At 40.7% G+C, this 14182-nt stretch overlaps 1 protein-coding gene across 1 annotated transcript in view; it reads right to left on the bottom strand.

Annotated features, from left to right (window-relative positions):
- Positions 1 to 1367: 1367 nt before the first annotated feature.
- Positions 1368 to 14182, bottom strand: part of TEK (TEK receptor tyrosine kinase) — a 157419-nt gene continuing 144604 nt past the window's right edge. Inside the window, exons 20-24 of the mRNA XM_007948136.2 lie at positions 8824 to 8894; positions 7761 to 7801; positions 6502 to 6598; positions 2466 to 2565; positions 1368 to 1442 (exon numbers count right to left, since the gene is read on the bottom strand). Of these exons, the coding sequence (XP_007946327.2) occupies positions 1368 to 1442; positions 2466 to 2565; positions 6502 to 6598; positions 7761 to 7801; positions 8824 to 8894 (384 nt within the window). The remainder of the gene's footprint in view (positions 1443 to 2465; positions 2566 to 6501; positions 6599 to 7760; positions 7802 to 8823; positions 8895 to 14182) is intronic.

Raw genomic sequence — 14182 nt, 5'->3', positions numbered from 1 at the left:
GAGAGTTCAGAATAAATTCTGGTGTCCTGGTCATTGTTTTAAATACATAGGTGGGTTAGATGGCAGGAAAGTGGAACTTCGTGCAGCATATTGAACCACAATGTCACGTTATAACCCAAGTAAAAGAGATTCCAGTTCCAGGCCCTCAGGTCACACTAGAACACTACCAGACTGGCCTCTTCTGACAGTGCCTGCTGCCCTACTGCAAGAAAACAGATTGGACACTAGGATATTTCTAGGAGACCTTGCCAATCTTGTGAACTTGACAGACTATATCTGGTGAAATTTAGTAACCAAGGGCTTTACATGCATATCACTAATCATTTAAGGCATTTTTCTTTAAAGCAAAATAAAGACATTTTGCAATATCTGTGAGATATACTGCTAGACCAAAAGTGGGTAGGCAAGACATTTATTCACTTATTATATGATCTCAGTGCAATATGCTCTTACAGTTTAAATGGTAAACTCACAACTGATGAAGGTTAAAACTTTTCACAATGTGCAATACAGGCAGGGATTTTAATTTAGCATAATAAATGCCACACATCTCCCAAATATAACTCCAAGTTTCCTGTTTTTATTATTTCTTAACATACATAAATCAACATTGCCAGATAAACTACAACTAAAACCCATTAATTTATCTACTAAACTTCTTTATGTTTCTCTAAGGGGTTTTAGGCTTTTAAGAAATGAGCTTTAAGTATGTTTTCAGATGTTAGCACTCAGGACTGGCTTGTGGGCTCTGTAAACACATGACAAAGTTGCCATAGAACCAGGTGAATTTGGACTGGCTTCTATAGGTAGAAGAGAACATCTAGACAGAGAGGAATCTCCTGTACAACACCTGGATTTTTCAGTCTCTTAATTGTTAACCTACGGCCTATTGGAATTCATGTATTTCCACCCCTTTTCTCACCTGTTCTATCAATATCACTGTTAGGTTGAATAACAGTATTTTACTTCTACATAGCAAAACATTTTATAGCATTCAATATAAAGGTAAATATCAAAAATATGTAGGACAAGAACAAGTTATGCATTACAGTAATTGTACTCTCACACCTTCCTTATCAGTCCACATTTTTAGAAAAATATATTATTGTATATGAAACCACAAACAGGCATGCTGATTTATGCACACTCTTACTCCAAACAGTATACACAGTCCTCTTAGAGTCAGAGTGTACTACAGATCCACACGGGGGGTTTTGTGGTGAAGGTCCCAGACATACGACAATATATGTACACTTATTCTTTATCACATCTCCTAGGCAGTGGCTTGCTTGTTTTCTCGGCATGTATCAAGGGTATGTCACGTCAGTGAGGAGAAACAGATGGTATGCAGATGCAGAGGGTCTGCTCTAAGCCGCTTCCTCAGCAGAGCAGTCGATACCTGCATAGGTGAACTTCTCATAAAGCGTGGTGTTCACATAGGTCTGGAAGGACAAGAGAGGTTTAGAGGTATAGGCTGTGCAGGTGCTGCCTCTGCCAGGGGCAGTGACAGTCATGACTGGCTTTCTTAGCTTCTTTCAACTCAAACGCAAGGTACTTTTCTGCCCTTAATTCCTCTGTTGTATTGCCCACTCTCAAAATGCATCCCTTGACTTCTGTAAGTAATATGTTATCTTCTCCCTTTCCTAAGTCACTCATCTTTCTCTCTGTCCCTTATTGGTTCCTCCTGAAATGTTCCAGTTCTCCAGGCTTCTTTCCTCTGTTCATTTTTCATATCTCTCTGGTGACCACACCCTTGTCTTTGGTTTAACTGCCACTTGGATTTGGATGACTTTTAAAATCAGTTTCCCTAGTTCAAACATGTCTTCAAGCCTAAGATCAGTATAAAGAATACCTTCCCGAAATTTTATAAGGCCCATTAGGCCAGGCTCTGTTACCTAGTATGTGCTCTTGTGCAAGTCACTTTCACCTCTCTCAATCTATTTCTTCATCTATAGAATTACAGGATCAGGCCATATGACTGATAAAATACTTCTGGCTCTAATGGGCTAATACTATATGTTGTTCTAGTGTGTGACTATGCCTTATCTACAAATCTTACTTGTCCCCAAATGGTAACTTCCTCAAAGTTTGGAACTACATCCTTCTTTTTGTCCTTATAATAAACCAAAAGAAAAAAATACACTCATTGCTGTCAAGTAATTCCAACTCATAGCAACCTTATAGGACAGAGTGGAACTGCCCCATAGGGTTTCTAAGGCTGTAATCTTTATGGAAGCAGGCTGCTACATCTTTCTCCTGTGGAACAGCTGGTGAGTTTGAATCAACAACCTTTTGGGTAGCAGCCAAGTGCTTAACCACTGCACCACCAGGGCTCTTCCCTCATTATAATACCTAGGGCTATACCCAGAAGAACTTATTGAAGTCCATCAAATACATCTTAATTAGCCATACTGGGCACATCAGGAATTCCAATTAAAGGGCCCTGCTTTGAATTCTATACTCACCTTTCGTTCTTCTAGCATCCTGTTTAATGACACCAATATCTGAGCAAATGACGGCCTTTCATAAGGCTTCTCCCGCCAGCATTGTCTCATTAGATCGTACCTTCGAAAATAAAGAGTTGAAGGGTTAGCTCTATAACTGTGCTTCAATCTTGTGCATGGCCAAGTGCAGGGCAGAAAAAAGAGAAGAGTGTAACCACTCAGTTCTTGGTCATTAAGCTTAGTCATTAGGCCCCCCACCTCCAAAAACAATGACTCCATGCTCAAATTAAGTTGCAAAATGCCACCTACTGCAACTTCCTCTTCCCTAAGCATAGTAAAAGTTTTGAAAAATCTTGCCATAAAAAAAGAACAATAAAAACAAAAAATAACTGCTTAACAATTTAACACGAAGCTTCCCAAACTTAATTGACTACAGAATTACTTTCTCTTATGGATCACTTATTTACTTCTTGCAAGACACTATTGTTCCATGGCACATAGTGTGGGAAACAACAGTCTTAGCCAGTGCTTTCTCAAATGTGGTCATAATTATCTGTATTTTTAAAATGCAGATTTCTGGGAACCAGCTTGGACTTACAGAATCAGAATGTCTGTGAGTAGGGCTCAAAAGTTCATACATTGAACAAATGCCTCTGGCGAAACTTATATACACTGAAGACTGTCAACCATTGATTTAGGGTGATAGATACTAGAATTATTTGTACTTTAACAAGTTTCTTTATGACTGAAAGTTGTTTTCACTCTTTGTCTAATGAGTCTCAAAATTTGGAATTTGAGAACTATGTCCAGTGATGCTCCAGGTATGCCCAGGTTTGCCCAAGCCAGTTTAGCTTTATGCCTCTTATGCTAGTGATATTATTAATAGAACCTTCTTTCACTCTTAGAACTGACCCAGTTTGGAAAATAAATTATTTGCTCAACTTATGTATAAGAGGATATTCTGTAGTAAAAGTTTGTATTCTTAAACTATGCCAATTATCTTGGGATCATGGTTGGTCTTGGGGGACATCAAGGTCAATTGGCACAACATACCCTACAAAGGAAACATTTAGTGAGTAGCAACTGGGCTCTTAAACACTCTGAGCGCCTATCTAAGGTGCAACTGTTGTTCTCTCCCCACCTGGAGCAAAGAAGAGTGAAGAAAATAAAACATACATGGAAACAATTAGTCCAAAGGATTAATAGACCATGGGAACCTCAGCTTCCATATCCCTGAGACCAGAAGAACTAGATGATGCCTGACTACCAGTACCAACCACTCTGAAAGAGATCACAATAAAAGGTCCTGCATAGGGTGGGAGAAAACTGTAGAACAAAACTTAAAATCATAAGGAAAAAAAAAAAAAAAAAGACCAGGCTTACTGGTTGGATAGAGATGCCTGAGTCCATGGCATATAGTCACCCTTCAAGCCTGAAACTGAACTCACCCTCACGGCTCAACTTTCAGCCAAACAATAGAGAGAGGTGAACAATAATACCAGGGAGATACACACGTATTACAACGATTAACCATCAAAAGGGCAGCATTTGCCCAAGGAAAAAAATTCAGAAGGCAGGAAAGGACAGAAAAGAAGGACAAATGGAAATAGGAAACACAGGGAGAAAATGGGATGCGTGGTGTTACTGTGGAGTGATTACAGTCAATGTCATGCAATAAAATGTGTGTGAATTGTTGAATGGAAAACCAATTTGCTTTGTAAACTTTCACTCAAATCACAATAAATAGTTAAAAAAAGAAAAATATATGCCAGTTTCTAACATGGCTAGTTCTGTAAATGGAGATACCACCAAAGTTAACTTTTTCCCCCAGGAATATTTTTATTTCTGAAAAATAATCCTAGAAGAAGTAATATTCTAAAAGAAAAATCCATCTCCCACAGTGTAACAGCTCTGAAATTTCTATCCCAATTTAGTTTCAATATTTTATATATTTATTTATTCATAAATAATTTCATAAATATATTCTGGATATATTCCTCATGGCAGGTATCTCTATGGAAGTAGATTGCCTGATCTTCCAAGGAGTGAGCCACCAGCCTTCTGGTTAGCAGTCAAATACCTAAGGCACTACGCCACTAGAGCTCCTATTAATATCATGTTGTTGTTGTTGTTATGTGCCGTGGAGTTGGCCCCGACTCATAGCGACCCCTCCTTGGGTTTCCGAGGCAGTATCACTACAGAAGTAGGATTGCCCAACCTTCCTTCCGAGGAGTGGCTGGTGGGTTTGAACCGCCAGCCGTCTGGTTAGCAAGCAAGTGTCTTAGCCACTATGCTAATATCATAGACAAGTAAAATTATGCTGAAGATAATTTAAAAATGGTTGCAGCAGTACATAGACAGGGAATCAGGGAACTTCCAGAAATTCAAGCTAGATTCAGAAGAGAATGAAGAATGAGAGATATTATTTCTGATGTCAGATGGATCTTGGCTGAAAGCAGAGAATACCAGAATGATGTTTACCTGTGTTTTATTGACCATGTGAAAACATTTGACTGTATGGATCAAAACTAATTATGGAGAATATTTTGAGGAATGGGAATTCTGTAATACTTATTTGTGCTCATGAGGAACCTGTACATAGATCATGAAGTAGTAGTTTAAATAAAACAAGAGGATACTGCATGGTTTAAATCACGTAAGATGTTAGGTTAGGGCTGTATCCTTTCACCATACTTATTCCATCTGTATGCTGAGCAAATAATCCGAGAAGCTGAACTATATGAAGAAAACCACATCAGGACTGGACGAAGGCTCATTAACAATGTCTGATATGCTTGCTGAAAGTCAGGAAGACTTGAAGCACTTACTGATAAAGACTTCAGCCTCCAGTATGGATTACACCTCAACATAAAGAAAACAAAACTCTCACAAGTGGACCAACAAGCAACATCATGATAAATGGAGAAAAGGTTGAGATTGTCAGGGTTTTCATTTTACTTGTATCCATACTCAACATCCATGGAAGTGCACTCACTACCATCGAGTCATTTCTGACTCATAACGACCCCGATTGGGTTACTGAGGCTGTAAATCTTTATGGAAGTAGATCACCCCATCTAGTCAAGAAATTAAACAAGTATTGCATTGGGTGCACCTAACTCAAGCCATGCTGTTTTCAATCACCTCATATATGTACATGTGAAAGGTGGACAGTAAATAAAAGAGACTGAAGAAGAATTGATGCTTTGGATTATGGTGCTGGTGAAGAATATTGAATGTATCATGGCCTGCCAGAAAAATGAACCAATCTGTCTTGGAAGAAGTACAGCCAGAATGCTCCTAAGTGAAGATGGCAAAACTTCATTTCACCTACTTTGGACATGTTATTAGGAGGGACCAGTCCCTGGGGAAGGACATTATACTTGGTAAAGTTGTTGTTGTTATTTGTCATTGAGTCAGACCCGACTCATAGTGACCCCTCCTTGGGTTTCCAAGGCAGTATCACTATGTAAGTAGATTCCCCAACCTTCCTTCCAAGGATTTGGGTTTGAACCACCAGCCTTGTGGTTAGCAGTCAAGTGCCTTAGGCACTATGCTAGCAGAGCTCCTAATTAGAAGGTCAGAAAAAAAAGATCTCCAATGAGACAGATTGACACAATATCTGCAACAATGGGCTCAAACACAGCAAGGATTGTGAGGATGGTGCAGGACTGGGCAGCATTTTGTTCTGTTGCACATAAGGTCACTATGAGTTGGAACTGATTAGATGGCACCTAACATCATTCCACATTTATTGCCCTTCCTCATTTCAACCTTTCCAAGAGTCATCACCTTAAATTCCACTTAAATTTCTATGCCTGGAAAGTTATTATCCCCTGCCCATTGCATAACAGTCTTAGTAACTCTTTTTTTCCGGCCATTTGGGATCTCACGTATGTGTGTGTACGTGTGTGTATGTATAAATATAAATGTATTTCTGTACATGTGTGTATGTATACATATGCACCAGTTGATTCTTTCATTAGACTCAGGCCCCCAGGAAACACACAGGGGAGTAAGTTAAGATAAAATGGCCCCAGGGTGAGGCCTGACTTACACCTCATCATCACAGTTTAGGGGCTTCTCCAGTCTGTAGCCCTGGGGCAGCTTCTCGTAGAGCTCTGCACATGTCATTCCGCAGTAGGGGGTGCCACCTGGAAGACAGGAAAGGTATCACCCTAAGTCCCCTCTACTGCTGAAGGCAGTGGACTGCCTCTTGTGCAAGGGCTCTAGAACCAAGAGGCTGAAAGAAGGACAAGGTCTGTCAGGGAAGGTGAGCACCCAGCACAGTCTTGCCTCCTTTTGCAAAGCTATGTATATCAAAACTGGACTTAGGCTGCAGATTTCACTAAAATGTGACCATTACTTCGGTGGAAAGATCCAGCACAGTGTTCATTACTGCGTTTCAGATGGTGCTGTTTCTCTTCTATGAGTCTGCCCACACACAGTACATCTATTGTATCAACGATATTCATATTTTTTTTTAATTGAAAGTGTATAGTTACATTACACAACTCCTATTTATCTATAATATTGTACAATTTCAATTATAAAAGCAATACATGTTCATTGTAGAAAATTTTAAAAAATAATGAAAAAAATAATAATAACTTTCATTTCCTTTCATTTAATGCCTTCCAAGTTTTTTCCATATGTAATATTTTTTTTTTATACAAGGATCTTAGTGTATATGAAATTTTGATACCATTTTTGGCATGAATATTTTCCCATGCTATTAAATGGCTTTTAAAAGTGTGGCTTTTTAATAACTGCTCAATATTCCATCTTAAAAAGTGGTAGAAATAAACTTCTAACAGCTCTACTACCTCATTGAACAAGTAACAACAACAAAAAAAAAAACCCACCGCCCTGGCATAGAATTCAACTCCTAGCAACCCTACAGAACAGAGTAGAACTACCCCATAGGGTTTCCAAGGCTATAATCTTTACAGAAGCAGACTGCCACATCTTTCTCCTATGGAATGGCTGGTGAGTTCACACTGCTGACCTTTAGGTTGGCAGCTGAGCACTTTAATCATGGCACCACCAGGGCTCCTTTTTGCACAAGTAGGGACAACTAAACTATTAATGAAGTTCATGGCCCATCAAATTGCTAGTATTAAATATGACATTAGACACAGGGATTTCAAGAAGAGAGATATGGAGATAAAACTCATACATGTAAATTCTTAAGTGTCTATTTCCAAATCACATCTGGTAGCACCATATACAAGTAGATTTCCACAGTAAGAGAGCACCAGGACAGCCCACTTGGTTTGCCTAGAGGATCACCAGTAGGTAAACATAGATACTCACCTAAGCTAACAATCTCCCATAGTAACACACCATAGGACCATCTGTGGACGGGACAAGTGTGAAAACAATTATTAGCAAATACTGTGACCAATTTCCTACCTAGAAGCCAAAGTGATGGACCCCTTGCCATAGAAGAAAAAGTTAAATGTCTGCTTCTAGGCTAGGGCCTTTCGCACAGTATCAGTTCCTCTGTTCTTCAACTAATGGAACAATGGCATCAGGAAAGCAGTGTTAGCTTTGCCAGAGACCCCAAATCACTGTAAGCAGAGAATGCATACTGGTACTGTGGAAAATGTTCTAACCTGGACAGACCTGAGCTAAATCTCATCTCTTCAACCTAACACTCATATGACCTTGTACAAATTACTGAGCTTCATGGGGCCTCTTATTGTATTCTGAAAGTGGGGATAAAAATTTGTGCCTCAAAGTTTTGCAGTGGACTCTATGTGAAAACATATACAAGGCACCTTGTTCACAGTGAGGTCATAATATTTACAAGTCCCCTCCTCATCCCCAGGCATAAGCAAAGGCCTTTAGAGAAATCACCTCAACTCTTAGTTTCTCACCTAAAAATAGGGGGTAGCAAGATGTTCTAAGTCCCAATCCCAATCCTTTCGTCTACGACCACCCTGAGATTCATCACTGCAGGCTGCCAGCACAAATGACCCCAACTGTCAGGCCTTACTTATGCCCCTGTCCAGCCCGCATCTCTGACACCTAACCGCTACCCTGGGCAGCCCCCTCTGATCTAAGTAGGTCCTGAACACTTAGGTCAGCCTGGGAAGTAGAGCCACCAGAAGACCAGTTGCTCCTTCCTTTCCTGGAAAGAAAGAACTCATAACTTGAAGCCTTTCCAACAAGCAGAAGGAAACTCAAAAGCTGCCATCAGTGATTTTTACAACCTGAAAATTGTCTATCTGTGTCTTCATTTATTTTCTAGGTCTATTGGTTAGCTTTATTCTGCAGAGACATATAACAATCCTGCTTCCCTTTAAAACCTCTGTCAAATGAATAGTTTTCCAGGGGGAAAAAAAAATCCTTTGGTAATCAGAAGCTTACTCACACATCACTGTTGGTTGTGTACACACTGTAATTCAGTGACTCAATCGCCATCCAGCGCACCGGGAGCCTTCCCTGCAGAGGACAAAGTGAGATGCTACTTACTTAGGCAGCACAGGGACTCTTGACAAGGCTCTCACCTTGTCTGAAGCTGTGGTTATGTAAAACCCTCAGAGAACTCCGTTTGGAATTCCACAGACATAGGCATGAGGCAAAAGACATAAGGCAAAAGTAAAATTTTGCTGAAGATAATTTAAAGACAGTTGCAGCAATATATTGGCAGGAAACTTCTGGAAATGTAAGCTGGATTCAGAAGAGGACATGGGATGAAAGATATCATTGTTGATGTCAGATGGATCTTGGCTGAAAGCAAAGAATACCAGAAAAATATCTACCTGAGTTTAATTGACTATGCAAAGGCATTTGACTGTGTAGATCATAACAAATTATGGATAACATTGTGGAGAGTAGGAATTCCAGAACACTTAATTTTCTCATAAGGTACCTGTACATAGACCAAGAGGCTGTTGTTCAAACAGAACAAAGGGATACTACATAGCTTAAAATCAGGAAGAGTATGCATCAGGGTTATATCCTTTTGCCATACTTATTCAACCTGTGTGCTGAGCAAGTAATCTGAGAAGCTGGACTATATGAAGAAGAACGTGTCAGGATTGGAGGAAGACTCTTTAAGAACCTGCAAAATGTAAACGACACAACCTTGCTTGCTGAAAGTGAAGATGACTTGAAGCACTTAGTAATGAAGATTAAAGACTACAGTCCTCAGTGTGGATTACATCTCAATCCTCACAACTGGACCAATAAACAACATCGTTGTAAAAAGAGAAAAGCCTGAAGCTGTCAAGGATTTCATTTTACTTGGATCATCAGTCAACCCCCATGGGAGCCCTTCTCCCTCCTTTCCTCACTGTGCCCCTCAGCCTCTGTTCTGCCTCCCCCCCGCCCCCATCTCAGTCAGCCCAGCAGTCAGGAAATCAGACATCATATTGCACTGGGAAAATCTGCTGCAAAAGACTTTTTAAAGTGTTAAGAAGCAAAGATATCATTTTGAAGAGTAAGATGCACCTAACCCAAGCCACAGTATTTTCAGTCACCTCATATACATGTGAAAACTGGACAACGAATAAGGAAGACTGAAGAAGACTTGATGCTTTTGAATTGTGATGTTGGCAAAGAAAATTGAAAATACCATGGACTGCCAGAAGAATGAACAAATCTGTCCTGGAAGAAGTATGGCCAGAATGCTCCTTGGAACCAAGAATGGCCAGACTTCACCTCACCTACTTTGGTCATGTCATCAGAAGGGACCATTCCCTGAAGTACATATGCTTGGTAAAGTAAAGGGTCAGACAAGGAAGAGAAGCCCCTCAACAAGAAGAATTAATACAGTGGCTGCAACAATGGGCTCAGGCATAACAAGGATTGTGAGGATGGCCCAGGACCAGGCAGTGTCTCATTCCATTGTACTATGAATCAGAACCAACTAAATGGCACCTGACGACAACAACAACAAAGCATGATCAACTTAGGAACTATTATTTAGTGAATGTTCCTCTGACAAGTGTGTTTTCAAATTCAAAGACCAGCAAATAGCATAAGGTGGCCATTCTGCCCCAAAGTGGTCCATAGAGTAGTGCTATTTGAATAAATATACATATAAATGTGTGTGCATGGGGTAGTCATTCATTTATTCACTTTGTGGCCCTCAGAAGCACTCAGATATTGGAAAAGAGAAGACATGGATAAAAATCCAGAATTAAATTGAAATGTGGGAAAGGCTCATGGAATCACCAAGGTGGGATGGGGAGACCAACTGTGCCTGGAGGAGATAGGGTAAGCTTTTCCAATGGAGGATTTTTAAGATGCATAGGGGTCATCTGATGGATGAGGGAGAAAAGAACATTTCCAAAAGGAATAGTGTTTGTATGTTAACAAAGGTTCAAATAATTTATGGCCAATGCAATTCATGTCAGATCTCGAATAGGACCAGAGACACCTATACTCTTTCTTTAAGTGCCTGGCCCTGACTCTCTGAAGATTGCTCTCCATTTATTTATAAGCTTACTGAGTCTAGGCTGGGAAAAATGAGATCTTGACTGGGCATTGTGAAGTGTGACTTCTGGGGTTGATTTCCATTGTCTTCAAATTCTCAATGGTTCAGAGTTTCCCTTCTATCCCCTCCACCCCAAAAATCATATGAACCCCACTAAAGATTCCTCCCTCCCAGAGATTTGCCCAACTTTCATGGTGCATTTCAGCCTACATTGGCCAGCGGGTTGGGGACAAAGTCAGGAGCATTTAGGGAATTTGAGGCTTCCTCAACCCCCTGCAACTGGAGCAAACATTCTCCCATACCACCCATCCTAGCCCTGCCCAGGTCCCAAGGATGACTCCCAAATGTGCAATTCTATTCCAGTTCTTTGTGGAATAACAATATTCTGAAACTCTTTCTGATCCTCAATCTCAAAGGATAATTCTATATTTTAAAGTTCAAGTATAAAAGTATCCTTTCTCACATCTACGTATTCAATTTTCTCCTCAACATTCACACCCTCTCTTCTCTCTATGTTCACCTCATCCCTACCCCCATCTATCATTCTATCTCTCTGTTCTTCTTCACAGCTGAGGCGTGGAAAAAGTAGTGTATGTTTTCTGTCCCTTCTTTTTTCTCATTCACTCCCAACCTGCTGTCTTCTGATTTCACCACCTAGTTACTAAAAGTTTCATGTACACTTTTCATTTCTTTGTTTGTTTCACTTGTTTTGGATCTGCCCAAGTCCATCTTTTTGTATTGCCATCACCTTAGCTCAGACCACCATGATCTCTTGCCCGATGACAACATCTTCTTAACTAATCTCTCTGACTGTACCTTCACTCCCTAATGGTCCCTTCTCTACACCAACCAGAACAATCATTCTAAAAGACAAATCTGGCTATGAGATTCTTTTGCTTTAAATTCTTTAATATCTCTATTATCCCAAGAATAAAAACTAGATCAAAACCAGGTCTAAAATTCAAGACGCTTGAAGACCTTAACCCTGCTTTCCCCTCCAACCTTGAATTTTAACTCTCCCTCTTTTTGCATGGCATTCCAGCCATACTAAAGACACATAAGATTTCATATTCTCCTTTGCCTCTTTGTTGTTAGTTGCCACTGAGTTAGCTCTGACTCATGGCCTCATAGGTTTTAGAATATACTGTATATTCCAGCTCATCCAGTGCATTTTCATATCTCCAACATTTGTTTAACCTTCACTGTGCAATTTAGGAGTTAATCTCCTCCAGGAAGCCTTTCTTGACTGCTCCCAGGCTTGGTTCCATGTGACCTCTCTGTGTCCCATAGCACCTATGCTTTCCTTTCCCATAGTGTTTATCAACAATTTTGGTTCATTATGTGTCTATTGGTGAGCTCTTTGAAGATGGAAACTGGATCTAACTTACGTTATCCCCAAAACCTAGCCCAAGCATGAAATTTTGTAGATAATAAATCATTGAGAAGGAGTGGATGTGCTAATCCATTGCAGTAAAACTCCAACCAACTTAATGTAATACTGCCAGTACATTAAAATCACCTGTGGGCTTTGAAAGAAAACAAAAAAACACTAATGCTAGAGACCCACTCCTGACTAATAGAATCAGGCTACCTGGTCAATAGAGGTCAGCATCTTTATTCCTTAAAACCTTCCCAGATGATTCTAAGGTACAATAGGAATACAGAATCTAACTCAAAAAATGAGCCAGAGAAGTTAGCCACTCTACCCTCTAGTGGTGTCTTTCTGTACTGTACCCTTTTTGCAGGGCGTTTAGCTCCTCTTCTCCAGATCCCCAGGAGCTCTGGTAGCATAGAGGCTAAAGCACTTGACTGCTCACCAGAAGGGTGGCAGTTCAAACCCACCAGCCACTCCTCGGAAGGAAGGTTGGGCAATCCTACCTCCATAGTGATACTGCCTTGGTCCGGGCTGACTCATCAGCACATAACAACAACTCCAGATCCCCTTCACCTCCAGACCCATCCCTCCCCATCCCTCACCCTGTTCATTTACTCCTCAGTCCCCATGTTGTTAGCGAACACTTTACCCTGTCATTATCAGGTGGGATTGAACCCGGTGCTTTATGAAATGCCGAGCAAACCAGTTTTAGCCTTGAGGATCCAAGGCAAGCACCCAAATAAAAGTCATAATCCCAATACCCTCTTCATCTAGGGTACCACATCTTCTAAATGCAAAAGTGACACAAGGAAAGGGATTCTGTGAAGGCAGTATGAGAAATCAGGTGGTCCAGGATGGAGCCAGAGAGCAGGAGGAGATGGCATGGAGTGATAAGCCTTGCTTCTTTAAGCAGACAAATCCATTGCCATCAAATCAATTTCAACTTACAGAGACCTATAGAACAGAGCAGAATTTCCCCCATAGGTTTCCAAGGCTATAATCTTTATAAAAGCAGATATCTTTCTTCTATGGAGCAACTGGTGGATTCAAATGGCTGACCTTTCAGTTAGTAACTGAGTGCTTCAACCACTGTACCACCAGGGCCTCATTCAATAAAGGTTAAAAAAAAAAACACCTCACTGCCATTGAGTCAACTCTGACTCATAGTGGCCCCCTTTGGGTTTCCAAGGTGATAAATCTTTATGGAAATAGATTGCCCATTCCTCCTTCCATGGAGTAGCTGGTGGGTTTGAATGACCAACCTTCTGGTTAGCAGTCAAATGTCTTAAGCACAATGCCACCAGAGCTCCTTTTGATAAAGATAAAAGGACCTACATCTTATGAAAATTGGCATAGTCATGGGAACACTGACCATGCATCATGTATACCAGGCTTGGGGGGAGTGAGCCATTGTGCTGGGGTAGACCTTCCAGACATTCATAAGGATTACAGGGTTTGCTGCCCAAGGCCCTGCACTGTGTCTGGTCTCTGTCTACTGCTCAGGGAAAGTAGAGGGCAGTGGCATAGTCAGACAGCTGTCCATGTTCAGGGAGGTAGCATTTCTAGTGCTGCATGGTTCCAGGGTGGGCCCCCAAAACAGAGTGAGTCTAGCTTCTTTGTTCTTCAAAGAAGTTAGTTCTCTGGAGGATTTTGTACTTGAAGATAAAATATTACTGTTTTGGAGAGTGAGTATCAATCATTGGATGACAGTGGGTTTGCTTAGGGCCTGAAGAAATGAATGGGGAAATTTTGGCAAAGAGGGAAATGCCATGTGGGCCTATAGAAGTTATCAATGGCTCTTTAGTGCTTCCTTGTTGTTTCCTTGATTAATGGAAAGTATGTTAGTTATTTTTCCTCCTATGTTTGCAAAGACCTGGAGTCTGAAAACCAAAAGGGAAGAACATGCTCGGCATT

This window comes from Orycteropus afer, unplaced genomic scaffold (genome assembly GCF_000298275.1).
Source record: "Orycteropus afer afer isolate SDZICR_OR568_19922 unplaced genomic scaffold, OryAfe1.0 scaffold00205, whole genome shotgun sequence".
NCBI classification, from domain to species: Eukaryota; Metazoa; Chordata; class Mammalia; order Tubulidentata; family Orycteropodidae; genus Orycteropus; species Orycteropus afer.
This window is presented reverse-complemented; position numbering and strand designations above follow the sequence as displayed.